At 37.2% G+C, this 15,182-nt stretch overlaps 1 protein-coding gene across 5 annotated transcripts in view; it reads right to left on the bottom strand.

Moving 5' to 3' along the window:
- Positions 1-15,182, bottom strand: part of LOC136857173 (GPN-loop GTPase 2) — a 126,504-nt gene that overhangs the window by 74,064 nt on the left and 37,258 nt on the right. For all 5 annotated transcript variants that reach the window (XM_068225084.1, XM_068225083.1, XM_068225085.1 and 2 more), the window contains 2 exons: positions 7,609-7,780; positions 1,176-1,300 (listed from right to left, as the gene is read on the bottom strand). In XM_068225084.1, the coding sequence (XP_068081185.1) occupies positions 1,176-1,296 (121 nt within the window). In that variant the 5' untranslated portion in view covers positions 1,297-1,300; positions 7,609-7,780. The remainder of the gene's footprint in view (positions 1-1,175; positions 1,301-7,608; positions 7,781-15,182) is intronic.

Here is a 15,182-nt window from a genome sequence, read left to right as displayed (position 1 = left end):
CATGCGTTCTATTATGACGCGGATGAATTTCGAGTTGAAATTACTCCGTAACATACTATTGTTTTAAAATGTAAAGATAGTTTCATATTAAAAGTCTGAATTTCAGTAGTTATCCGTATTTCGAATTAAACAATTTAAATAACATGCAAAACTGTATCTCATGTTTCCGGGAACGAGAGTTGCTTCGAATTAGGTGGGATTTTGAATTAACCGATTTTGAATTATCGAGGTTCTACTGTACTGGTTTTCTATAAATAAATGGTACTCTTTGTGAGGTCTGTGGCTCACGTTAAGAAACTCTAATCTTAAATAGGGCCTAATGATCAACAGCAGTCGAAGCGTCCCATATTTTTATGCTTGTAATCTAGTCACCTTATCCTACTAACTACTTTTTTCCATCTTATCTAGCAATTCATTAATCATGCCCCAGAGGAGTGTGACATGCCTCGGCAGCCGGCACAATTCCCATACCCGCCGCTAGAAGGGGTCTTCATTTTCCATTCCTGACCTGGTTAAATGACTAGAAACAGGCTGTGGATTTTCATTTTCCATCTAGCAATTCCAGCTTTTGCTTCAGCATCAGAACATTTCTTTTACATTTTGTGGTTTTATCCACACTTGTTGCAATTCTATACGTTGATAAACAAACTGTAGCCATCAAGTCTACACTGAGTCTACAGCTGGTGTATAATGACAATGCACCTCACTTCAGCTGAACTGCTCACCACTGAATGGCATAAGCACACCATCTATTAAAACTGATAGGAGCTACAAAGACCATCAAACACTGTCGTGCTAGAGTTTCTCAGAATTCCCAAGAGCTTTTTTAAAAAAAAAAAAAAAAAAAGTACAGTTGTATAGGAATTGCTAGTTACCTGGTAACAAAATGAATTTCAAGAATTAAGGGAAGGGGGAAAAAACAAAACAAAGAAAAACAAAACAACATATTTTGTTCATATCATGATGAGTATAATTATGTAAAACAAGACCTATTATTAACTTAAGTCAATTAATCAAATTAATCATAATACATTAAAATACAACATCCCTCAGCCTCCACCTCTGAAAAATTGATCAGATTACTTTTCATAGTAGCCAACCAACTCTATTCTTATGGTCTACAACACAATCAATAGAATTCAATAGACTACTAATCTACTTATCAGTCAGCTTACCAATATTGATGATAGCCACTTTCCTCCCTAGACCTTTCAAATACTGGCCCATGGCATGACAATAGGTTGTTTTACCACTGCCTGGTGGTCCAATAACTAGTTGCCCAAATAACGTCGTCATTGTCCTGTAATGAACATGAAGTAAGTCTCGTCATTAACAAAAGTGAAGAGTCGCTGAAAGATAAACAGAGGCATAACACCTATATCAACAATAAGTTTTTTTTTCCTTTGCTATGGGTTTAACAATGAACACATACAGATTTTTGCTGCAATGGCATGGGAAAGAACTGGGATCGACAGTTTAGCAGGAATGGACGTAACTAAGGTACAGCCTCAGCATTTGCTTCATCCATCTGAAATTGGATGAAATAAGTCTAATACTTATTGTTAATCTTCCTGCTCAACATGATCTTCCAACCAGAATTTGTGGATTAATTATCAAGTAAAATGGATACCTATACTTGGTAACGTGTCAAACTCGACTTAAATACAACATATATTTGTTCAAGTCGTAAAGTGAGTACAAGCTATGGTTTATTTCCCAGACGGTAGTACGGTGAAGTTTTAATGTCCTAAACCTGAATATGTCTAAATGGGGTTACTATTTGTTTGGAATTGTGTTAAGACAGTTGGCAACATGAAGCCATGCGTTTGGAGCTATGTTGGACGTGTTTTTTCTTTAAATTAAAAATTTTGGCCTACCAATGAAATAAGATTCAGTTTGCTTTCTTACATGATTTCAATATCATAATATTCAAAAAATGTTTGGTTTTATATCAAGAATTAATTTTGAATTGTGTCGATATTCTCCATTACTACTGCAGTAAAGGTCGCAGGCTTGTTACTTTACCCTTATTTCTTATTGTTCTATTAATTAATTAATTAATTAATTAACATTCTAAATTGTATTCTGAAAGATATTTATCAGTAAGGTTACATATAAAAGTGGTGTAATGATGTCATCTCCATACAAACCATGAAGACCCTTTGAGGGACGGACGGTAAAGGCTTCCACTATCCATAACCTCGGCACTTGATGGGGTAGAGTGGTTAGCTCTATGCATAAAAAATGGAAGTGAATTTTAATCCTTCGTGAGGTATTTGATCTTTTAACTAGGTTATACTACTACTCATATTACCCTGTCCTTCTAACATGGTAGTTTAATTTTGAGGGATTATGAATTCACATGTAATGAGTTCTATTTGCACCTTATTCAGTGTAATCTAATTCCTTGTTGGAGGATTTATGTCCGAGTATATTTAATTCTTCATTTGGGTGTTACGGTCCTAATTTATTTTAGCTTTTCCTTTAATCCTCCATGAATGAGATATTATAACATTTAAAACACTAGGCTGATTTTTGTGAACGCCAGTTTAAAAGAACGGCTAAACCGATTGACATCTTAAAACATTCTGATGAAAGCTCTCTTCCTGTAGATTTGCAGTGTGTCTTTAAAAGCATAACAGTTTCTTGGCGTATATTTTTAAATTATTAAAGAAAAATGTAGCATTCTGATTGGCTAATCCGTTCACCAGTATTGAATGCCGCATGAATCGTGAGAGCACTGAACAGGAGGTACGATAGGGAAGATGGATGGCGATAGGTAGGCACGCAAGTGCATTTAGACGCCTTGCTGGTCAGCTGTACATATATGGCAATGCTTAACACAAATGTGCTTTGATTTAGGACTTCGTGTTATATTAGTAGCGTGGACAGGAATGGCCACCACTTTGCTTCCCAACAGTCGATCAGTGCACTGTATGTTCAAAATAGGCACAGAGCTATAATCCTTCGAGATTATTTAACCCCATCAGATAAAATACTTCCATTTTATGTTAAGCCAATTTTCAGCCATGTCCATGTCTAGAATACAAACTTTTGACATCCTTAAAGCTGCAATACTGACAAAAAATAATTGTGAAAAGAATGTCATATTTGGAAATCCTTCACTAAATATTTAACCCATTGACTGCCATGTTTTGATGGGTTTCAGCTAGTTTTAATTCAATTTAACTTTATCAATCTCTAAATCATGTTCTTGAAACCTTCAGTTTCATGTATCACCTCCAAGATTTATTTCTATTTTAACTTGAGATCTTTTCTTGCGACCTTTTAATGTTACTTAAATTCCTTACATGTGGTAAATTATTTTATCATTAAAATATAAGATATTGTGGGAGTTGTTATTATTATTATGGATTGAAGTTGAATTGGAAATCAACATTCTTTTTTAGCAAGCCTTGATACACTTTCATGTTATTGTTTTATGCTCCTTGCATTGTTGCCTGTTATCTTCCTTCCTTTGTTTTAGGCTTATCCTATTGTGCCTTGGTCTCCTGTAATCACCCTACTGCTTTCTGCCCAGCATGTGGGTGGGTGTTTTATTTACTTTTTAATATCTTGGGTACTCTTGCCACTGATTGATTCGATGTGGGTTTATCTGGCTTGCTGCATAACTGATTATTCCTTTTTTTTTAGGGATTAATGGAAAATATTGTGATTTTAGTATTTCCCACCCTTCATCTATGGTTGTCATTTTGGATTATTAAGGCTTAAATTTACTTTCTTACATTTGGGTTTATGCTGGAACTCTGTATTTCTCATCAGTTCACTTGTTGTTTAAAGGGGCCTGACATCTAAGGTCAAAGGCCCCCCTCATCAGTTTATGGTGATGCTATGCATTTCTTTCCCACATTTTCCTCTTGTTACTGTTAATTTGCCTCCTCTGATTTCCTTTTACTTAACTACTAGCTGGAATTCTACATCATATACAGAACTGAATATGAAGTAGAGTACATGTTGGTATTTGTTATTGTTGGTTGTTATCTGGCATCTTGGGTTTCCAGCACATCTTCTGGTGGGCTGTTCTGGGAGTGAATGTTTTCTGAGGAAGTTCTTGTTTACAGTTTTTGGTATCCTTGTGTTATTCTGTTGTTGTTCTGCTATTTGTTATTCACTCCAGCCCATTCTTTATGCTGCACCTACCCGAAATAATTATTTAGTAACGTGTTAGTACAGGGGTGACACCATAACCATCTGAATGAGACCACATCCAGAAAAACAGGAAGGAAGAGGAAGACCTGTCTCTTGACCTGCCAGGTCCCAAATTTAATACCTTAGACTTGTTCCTGTAGGGGCATTTGAAAGAAACAGTTTACACCCAGGAGCCAGAAAATCCAGAGCATGTGACAGATAACTTACCACCGAAACCTGCAGCTATGCTACAGCTCACTAGAATATTCATACATTGTGACTACACTTTGGTCCCCCCCTACCTATTCCTTCTTTGTCCAACTCTGATAACACATTGGCCCTTCTTAGGGCCGCATACACTTTCATTCACTGTAAATATACATAAAAAATGATATTTTATGAGCATTAAGAGACTGTAAAAGGAAACAAATAATAAATGCAGAATCCCTGCCCCAGACTCAAACCTATCACAAGACTGGTGCAATACACAATTCGGGTTGCTTTTACCACCTACGCTACACTGCACCAAGGCACAATGCGCATGGATTGCAGATCATGTGATAGTTTTAATATGGTTGCAATACCCACTTACATTTCATTAACAATTCAGAGAACACACTGGAGGTTTCTATTATCTCTATATAAAAAAAGGCTAACTCCGACTGACTGCAATCAACGTCCAGCCAAAACTACGTGCCATAAAGAAATGAAATTTTGGGGATACATTTATATTACAGTGTAGGTGCTCACTAAGAGAGGATTTTTTGATATTCCGTCACTAAGGGGCTAAAAAGGGGGGTGAACTGTTTAAATGAGTACGTTTATATCTCAAAAACTTAACAGTTTACAGATGTAAAAATTGGTATTTGGAATCTACTTTAAAAATAAAGAAATACACAATTTTTTGTTTTAGAATTACCTTAAGGGGGATGAAAAACAATGCAAAAGTGGTTGAATACCTTTTATGAGGATACTTATACCTCAAAAACAGAAGATGTTACAGAGATGAAAATTGGTATTTGGAATCTCCTTTAAAAATAAAGAAACATGTATTCTTTTTGTTTTCAGAAAATCCACTTAACGGGCAATGAACATGCGTGAAAAGGGGGTGAATTTTTAAAATGAGTTTATTAAGAGTATGTCTGAAAAATGTTACATTCTACAGATGTGAAAACTAGTATTTGGAATCTCCTGTAAAAGTAAAGAAACACGCATAATTTGTTTTTGGAAAATCTACTTAAGGGGAAGTAAAAAAAAAAAAAGGGGGGGGGGGTGAACTTTTAAAATTATTAATCTTTTAAAAATAAACACGTATTTTTTGTTTCCGGAAAAAAGCACTTAAAAGGGGGGGGGTGGGGGTTGAAAATGGGCTGAATGGGGTTGAATTATTTTTATTAAGTTACTCATATCTCAAAAATTCGAGATGTAACGGACATGAAAAATTGGTATTTGAAATCTTCATTAAAAATTAAGAAACATATATTTTTTGACGGCAGTAGGAATGGGGTCCTTCTCCAACTCCTGTGCAACTGACACTGATAAGGAGGGCCTACGATTGTAATGGATAATTCCCTTCTTGATTTGACTGGCAGATGGCAAGAAAGCATGCAATTTTCTTCAAACCTCCCCTACCCGACTGTGCCTGAAAGTAGGAAAGGGGGCCTGCCATTGTAATGAAAGCTCCTCAAGTCAATTGTGACGGCACAGTAGACAAGAGGGCCTTCAATTGTAATGAAAACTTCCCAACTCAAATGTGAATGAAAGCAGGCAAGTGAGCCTGCCGTTATCATCACAACTCTGCAATTTGCACTTTATATTGGAAACAACGTATGGGGAACTCCCCATGCTGTTTCTTGCATAATACTAAGATACATGGAATTTAAAAATATCTTATTCTCTGTGTGTACAGTAATTTACTTCGATATCCATATACAATGTAGAATACCATAGCGAAGCACGGGTACAATTGCTAGTTTACTAATATCATAGCATAAGATTTCCTATTATTGTGTAGGCCATAAATACAATCATATCCATTTTACAGAGCATATCAGGACAGATTTTCAGGATGTGTATAAAACCGCAGTTTGCATAAAACAATATTGGTAGCGGCAGGTTGTGGTGGTGGGGTGATTATTTTAACAGAAAGTACAACTAGGCAACCATCCTCTATTAGCACTAAGGAAAATAGAAGAGGTCCAACCTTATGCAAAATAAAGGTATCAGCAAAAGAAAGACAAGGGCTATGAAGGGCATGAAAATGAAAGATTCCCTAAGTCTCAAAAACCTAATAGCATAAAGATCGGAAAAGAACGAAAGTCTCCCATGACAGGCAGCAGATACTGTGGATGTTATTTTATTGCCTCCACACAGAGACAGGTGGTAGGGGCAGCTGATCCATCTGTTATACTGGCAGAAGTGAAGACATCTCCATTGCAACAAAATCCCGAATAGGCAATGCCATATTCTTTCCCATCACAACCTACTCTTCTGAAATCCAAACGCAAAAGAAAACTGACTGACCTGGAGGAAGCTCTTGCGCATTACACAGAATATGGAAAACACTAACAGAGCTGCCCTTGGCTTTATCAGATCAAGGAAGTCACTATAGGGCAAAATTGTCAAACAGCCTCTTTCATACTTTGGTCATATAATGCATGCAAGTCTCTTAGAAGAAATCTACCATGGTTGGTGAATGAAAACCAGGCTATTCAAGAATCCATTGGTTTAACACCATCAAAACAGACATCAAGATATCATCTCAAGGAAGCTGTAAGTTATAGAACCAGGCAAACCATAATCCACAAGATGCCCAAGAGTCAGCCTCAACTTAAAGGACAATATCATAATCAGTTATATATAACTCAACAGCACTTTCTATATATATTCCTCAAAATTATATTTACTCTATAAAACCCACATCAACCGGTGCATTTGATTTTCAGGATTCTGATGTATGCGTACAGTTCTGACAAGACTAGAAGATGGTGTTCATTTCTAAATCCCTTTATGCATCACTTTCTCCTTATCCTCCTTTAACCACCTGAAGTAGTTCTGTAACATTCATCCACTAGCTGTGATAAGCTAGCTAGCTCTTGATTATTTCAGGCACTCGCCACTTACTCTCACCAGAGACAGGTAACCGGTAGAAATTATGTATGTGAATGTGCAGAGAACAGGATTTTAATCTACTTCTCCAATCAGTTATGTTACCTGAAGCCGAGTGTTCGTGATTCCAATTTCTTGAACATGCCGTAACTATAACCTAGCAAGGCACTGAACATGGGCAAGCTGGGTGCAAAACTAGAATATTAGAATCCAAGTCCAACGACATATGGCATGAGCTGACATGAGCTGTTCACTGAAGCATTAAAATTATGATAAATATTAGATTTCAGACCTTAAGAAAGAGATTTTCCTCCTACAAAAATATAGTAGTATAGTAAACAAAATACTTACCCAGATTCACCACGTTTTGTTTTGGAGTATAATATCTCTTATGGTTTTCAAAGTTCTAAGACTACTGTCTTTCAAGCAAATGGAATATATAACAGGCTTCTTCATTTGTGTCTGCTCTGTCAGATAACGGGTGGCAAGTTCCCAATCAGGGTCTTCTTTGCCCTGAATTGTTCTGAAAAATGTATATCAGAGTAGTTTCAGCAGCGAGAGAGAAATACAATATGGGCAAAGATCAGAACAAAGTTCAACTCAAGATCAGTTATGAATGCAGAGAATCACACTTTTGAATAACCCAACAAGAGCTTGCACAAGAAGTACAGGAAAAAAAACACACACACTTGCATTTTACAACCTCTGATACCGTGCATATGTACATGTCAGGGAAAAATACTTTATTGTTATTATTAAGTTCGCTATTCAGTGTGTTTTCCCCTTCTTTCTTGCAAGTACTATACACGTAAGTGAACGAGTATTAATATCGGTAATGACAGAAAAGTTCTATTACTATGTTAATTTCATCCTTATACTCCCAGTGTGCTGATATATTGGTGCTGGCTTAACTCGCTAAAACATCCATTGTACCAATATTCTGGCGGTGCACAAGGTGTTTTAGTTACATTTATGGCAGTGTATGACAGTGACAATGTACAACATCATGTTATTTCTCTCTGAAAGTCTCAATGATTTTGGGATTGGTATAAATGCTCCTTGGAAACTACCTCATTGCTGATGCACATGCTTTGGCTGTAGGGGTTTTTTTTTAATACAATTTGCTTTACTCGCACCAACACAGATAGGTCTTATGCAGATGATGAGTTAGAAGTGGGAAGGAAGCAACCGCGGCCTTGATTAAGGTACAGCCGTAGCATTTTTCTGGTGTGAAAATGGGAAACAACAGAAAACCATCTTCATCATCTCCGTAGTGCAATTTTAGTGGTTTCATGGGCCTGCTTCATGTTTATTTCCAATAAAGTTTGTTTATTTGTATTATTTCATTGATATTGAATTCTAATGATTAGTATTCAGGTTTTTGTGCACATGGCTGTACACAATGCGTTGTTCACGTTTAGATGATGATGAAGTGCTATTTTGTTTTGACCATTGGTGCTCCTTATCAAAATACTGATTATATTTTTCAGTGATTATGTAGCCTATGGCTCTAATGACCAATCCAGTGCAAGATCATCAGGAAATTCAACCAATGAAGAGCTGATTGTTGCCATAATTTTACTATTTTCATGTTATCACTTCATTTTATCACATCTACATGTGGTTTTACATAAATTCATCAAAACAATGCACTGAAACATCTTCAATAATACATATGACTTCAGACTGCACAATCAACAGGATATAACAGTATTATTCTGATGAAACCAGCATATTAGGGTACTGCAGATAAAAGAGTATAAATGGAAAAGTAACAATTTCCGTACAGAAAGCTTTGTTCTCTGTATGGGTTATGAATAACCTATAGCTTATCTACATATTTAACTTATTTTATATTTATGCACTTATTTTGTAGTTATTAGCTAAACAGTCAAAATAAATACAACTAAAGCCACCATCATGACTGAATAAATTCTGGGCTTTTCATTATATTACAACAGATAATATCTCTTTGGAATTAACAAATTACTTCACAACTGAAATCTGTATTATGTAATATATGTGTGCATGTGGAATTGTGAATTTAGAAACATCTTACGTTCTATGCTTCAAATAACAAAACTAGCCTGGGATGTTTTAGAGAGGACTAGTGGCAATGGCCTGGGAGTAAACACATTAACACTGTCTAAAATCATCTCCATAATTCAAAAGGTACACAATCTGATATCAGACATTACATATCTTATGCATAAAAGTTACTGGCAGAAGCATTCATATTGCATCATATTAGTGAAATTTGCAATCCTACATGAAATCATTGAATTTGCAACAGACCCTGTATCTTTTGATAAACAGATTTTAAAGGAGAAGGAAAATAAGTCATGACTGAACTTTTTAGGCTATGCCTAGTCTAGCCATAAATACTGTACTGTCACAAACTATCTTGTTAATAAGTGAAATATGGTTGAGATATTCCCATTTTCTTTTAATATGTTATAGACAGATACATTACTTGTCCGACTCGTTGGCTGAATGGTCAGCGTACTAGCCTTCGGTTCAGAGGGTCCCAGGTTCGATTCCCGGCCGGGTCGGGGATTTTAATCGCTCCTAATTAATTCTTCTGGCTCGGGGACTGGGTGTATATGTCCGTCCCAACACTCTCCTCATCATATTCAGACAACACACTACACTACCAACCACCACAGAAACATGCAATAGTGCTTACATCCCTCCATAGAGGGTTGGCGTCAGGAAGGGCATCCGGCCGTAAAAACAGGGCCAAATCCACATGTGCGACGCAGTTCGCACCCGCGACCCCGCAGGTGTGGGAAAAGCGGCAGGAAAAGAAGAAAAAATAAGAAAAAAGAAGAATAGACAGATACATTACTTACAGTTTATACCAGTCTTCAAAATGTCCACTGTTAGCTTGCACACAGGCTTAGAGTTTCTTTGGCCACAGCAGATGGGAACATTTGGGAAATCTGCCACTGCTGCCCCCAAGGAATGCTTCAAACTTTCAAGCAAAGGGTGTCTTTTCTAACACTGACTACAGTTTGAATCCAAGGGTTAATGATCGGGGCTACAAGAAGGCCACTCAACCGGGGAGATGAGGTCTGGTACACTGGTTGCAACCGCTATCGAGTCATCTTTGCCTTAGGTCCATGGCTCATTGTCGAACATTCTGTTACTCGAATTATTCACAAGCACATCGAGAGCAGTTTCCACATACACTCTGGCACTCGTTTTTATGCCTTTTTCAAAAAATGAAGTTTGGTGGGGCTAAGGAGAGGTGGTGACTTCTGTGGACCTTAGAAACTCTCTCACGAGCTTCCAGAGAACTTGCTGCATATACCCTATCGTTCTGGCAGTTAAAGCTCTCTTCAATGGTGAAGACTTTCTCATTGATAAAGAGAATTAGTCGATGTGCATTGTTGGCATACCACTGTAGGAACTGCCTAGGATTACCGTTTCCTCTGCTGCTTCAGCTGCGGTGTCAGGAAATGTCCGGTGCTCTGCTGATAAGCTCTAAACCTAAGGTCTTCAGAAATTAATCCTAGATATTGATTGTGGTAAAATGCCGAGCTCCCATGCCATTATTTTCTGCTTCCGGGTGGAATTTTCCCAGGTATGGGCTACAACACTGCCATTGTTCTTATACTGCAAGGACAACTAAACTTTGTTTGATCTTTTATACTGCCTGTCTCAGTTAATCACTGGATTGTCCAGTAGATGATCCTCCTGCTGATTTTCAGCAGTTTCAGAGTTTGGAGAATCTTAAATGGTGAATTTCCAACCTTGTACAAGGCAATTACAGCTAACCTCTTTTCATATTCACCCCACTCCATGTTTAAGAAAAGATGATCTACTCTTTCACTGTTGAACATACACAGGTCACAACTAATCTTCATCGCAAGGACTGCTTGCTGCCCAGAAAACTGGCTCTACAGTCTAAGCCAAAAGTTAGTGACACCATTTATGGCTAGACTAGCTAGACAAACTTATGCGCATATAGATGGTTTCATGGAAACTAATCACACATCTTCATAAACTATACCTGGCTATTGTCACATTTTCCTCATATGAGTTTGGAATAAGCAATCTTTGATTCATGGATAACATAATTTATAACAATAATCCTTGAATGCAACGAATGACAACATGTCAATTTTATTAAAATGAAATATGTGATAAAGAATTTATGAGAATGGAATAATACATCATAATTCACATCATCTGTAATAATAAAAGGAAGTGTTTGTCTGTCTGTACGCGATGCCCAGCAAAATCTACAGCACACAGAGATCTGAAATTTTGAACATAGGTAGATGGGAGTCCGAATGCACCTCGAAGCCGGAATTTTCATTTGCGCTTTCGTTGATGAGTTATGAACGAACAACCATCGGAAAACGTGTATTGAGATATGAGAATCCAACGTGCTGTCACCAAGATTAAATGTATAAAGTCATTGTCGCTAGGCAACGTACATAAGATGGGTAGAGAACACAATTCAAGGACCCATTTTATGTCCAGGGCGTAGGAAGCCGTTTTTGGTCTTACATGGTGTGAGGGCATATGATGCTGTTGATGGTGATTTGTCCATCGGATCGGGACATAAAGTCTTGAGCTATTCGAGAGGAGTGGGCTATGTGCCGCCACCAGGTTTCATCCTCTTCATTCTTGCTATCATATATCAAGTCATTTATTTAATCTCATTAACTCATCTGACTGCCGGCCCCGTGGTGTAGGGGTGGCATGCCTGCCTCTTACCCGGCGGCCCCGGGTTCGATTCCCGGCCAGGTCAGGGATTTTTACCTGCACCTGAGGGCGGGTTCGAGGTCCACTCAGCCTACGTGATTAGAATTGAGGAGTTATCTGACGGTGAGATAGCGGCCCCAGTCTAGAAAGCCAAGAATAACGGCCCAGAGGAATCGTCGTACTGACCACACGACACCTCGTAATCTGCAGGCCTTCGAGCTGAGCAGCGGTCGCTTGGTAGGCCAAGGCTCTTCAAGGGCTGTAGCGCCATGGGGTATGGGTATGGTATGGTAACTCATCTGACTAGGTTGATGTCATGAAAGTCATCCAGTTGTAAAAACTTGCTACGAAGATTCATCTCACTTCGTACCCAAACCCCGTAGAGGAAGGGGACAAGGGTTGAGCACGAACATTTAGAGGAGACATATAGGACACAAGGTAGACGATAATAATACATATATCAGTCAAGATGCCATTTTAAGTCCGTGGAATAGGAAGCCATTTTCCTTTGATCCATGATGTCTGTCTCTCTGTCTGTATTCATGTGTGCGATGCCCAGCCAAATCCACGGCAAACAAAGATCTAAAATGTTTGTCACAGGTGGGCGCAGGTTTTCACCTAAGACGCATGGCTGTGTCTAAGAGCAATTCTTGCACCAAGACATGAAGCTGTCAACGTCATCAACAAGCAACACTCACAAGAATTATCTGGTTTTCTATAAATTGAAAAGTCTATCAACAAGACATGTCATCAGATGAGGCTGTCAACTACACAACAGAGATTTTGAACAATTTAAAGTCACCTGGAGTACTTTCGAACATCTTGGGGTGGACGATTGTGGCAATGATTATCCTTCTCAGGAATATGAATCCTTCCCTCTGCAATGAGTATGGCTCAGAAAATGATGACGAATATTATCGAAGCCACCATCATGACTGAGCATGCTGCGGGCGAAGTAGTATTCCTCGGACTGTAAGTCCATCGAGTAGGAAGCCATTTTCGGTCCGCGACACGAGGAGCCATCAGCCCGTAATATTCGGAAGTGTTTGTGTGTATGTGTGCAAAACCCAGTCAAATCTACGACACACAGAGATCTGAAATTTTGACATACGACATTCGCTTAAATTTGTAGGACTCCATCTTCGAAAACGGTGCTTTTGCCATTGTCAACTGTATGTGGATTGTTTAAGAGTTTGAAAGGAAAACACAAAACAGCATACATCTTACCTCCAAATGGAAGGACATTAATATAGTTTATTCCGAAGCTCTGTATGGAAACAATATATTTTCTATTATATAACATGGTCTTTTGCATGGTTTTAATATTATTTATACCATCCATCAACCTGGTATCTTAAGCATTGAAAGCAACAATATAATAAAAATAAAATAATGTATTTCATGCAATTTACGTCAAAATGATGTGAGTTAATAAATATAATGTTTTAATTTACTTTTAAATAAATAGTTTAGAAACATTAATTAACAAGATTTAATAAACGCGGGCAAAGCCGCGTGCACATGCTAGTAACTTAATATAATATTGCCACATTTATATGTAAGAAGCTACATATGGAAACTCAGAATTCAAGATATGGTATGACTAAAGCTGTACAAACGCAGCAAGATTGTATTGCCAATTGTTGTTACTCCTCACTCTTGCTTTGGATGTGATTGAGATCACTTGGGAATGCCGAGCATTGATATATTTGCATTTATAATTGCTGTGTTATATATACGTCACAGCGTAGATGACAGAACGGTCGCAAACTGTTGTACAGTCGGATTAATAGAATTCTAATATTAAAGAAAGAATTATTAAATGTGATTCTCTGAATATTGAATCTGAAACAATTTCTTGACTGCGTGTGTTCTTTTTAACTAATATCTAATTTTCATGTGCTTGGCCTACATAACAATGTGTGATATTATTTTTCAGTGCGCAATGGATGTGAATGTACTTTTAATTTGTGAGTGTGACATCAAGATGGAATAAACATGTACACTGCCCAGGATGGATTACAACACCATACCAGACCTCGGTGGTGGCCGGCTCTTCGAAAGCTAATTCCCTGCTTCATTATTTAACAATCAGTTATTCTCTTTCAGAATGTTGAATTTCTGTACATATTTTTTTTAGTAATAATGAGCAGAACATGTAGAATATTTACAAATATGAAATTGATATTGTGTCATCGAGTGAAATCAAAGTATTCAGGGATGTTAATCTTCATTCAATAACCTAAAGCTATGCAAGATTTCACCTCATTTGTACCAAAGTTCATATATTTGAATTTCTGGAAGCCATTCGTCAACATACATTAATTTTAATGATATTACATTGGTCAGACTACATTAGGATCTTCGAGATGATAATTATACATCGTAGAATTACTTGATTTTGTACCTGTATTGCAGTGGAGAGCAGGAATTTTATTTCAGTGTAGTGCAGCAGAATTATGGTAGAATAGTACAGTAATTTTATTACAGGAGGAGTGAATACTATGATAGCTGTGTGTTTATTGTGAATCTACATGTTGATTATGAGTCTGCATTTATTGAGATAGAGGGGAGTTATGTTGAGTATAGAATCTTCGTATATGAAAATGAGGTCTTTTACGGTAATGAATAAATATGAAGGCGACAGAATATAATGATCTTCGATATGAATCAGAATAGATATTAGGAGCTGTATGTCAAGTTCTGCTCTAGTTATATTTCTTTTAGGTACATTCTACAGGAACCTGACCAGATCCTGTGACTAGCATCATTATTGTAATATTGCACATGTGCATGATGATTTATGGCTATATGCAATGGAGTGATCCAGAATGGCTATACAACTGAAGTGTATTTTGGGAATGTATTTTATCCATTCTAGGAACGAGTCAACACCACGTTATTGTTATTTCTACTCGTATGTTGGTGTATAATTCTTTAATTACTTTTGATGATGTCATATTTGCATATCATACCTTTCAGTTTCACGATATCCACATTTACATTGAATTACGTGATTTGGTAAAGGGAAAATCTCTTTCATATTTTAATGAATGTCTGGATGTTACTGCCATTGATGTAATATTAATTTTATATTTGTTTTAACTGGAAACAACCTGAAGGTGAATACTGATACTGATGTGAGGATTTTTCTTTAGAACTGCAGGTGAAGTAAACTATAACTCACCAAGTTATATACATATTTCAAG

Source organism: Anabrus simplex, chromosome 1 (assembly GCF_040414725.1).
Source record: "Anabrus simplex isolate iqAnaSimp1 chromosome 1, ASM4041472v1, whole genome shotgun sequence".
Classification (NCBI taxonomy): Eukaryota; Metazoa; Arthropoda; class Insecta; order Orthoptera; family Tettigoniidae; genus Anabrus; species Anabrus simplex.
This window is presented reverse-complemented; position numbering and strand designations above follow the sequence as displayed.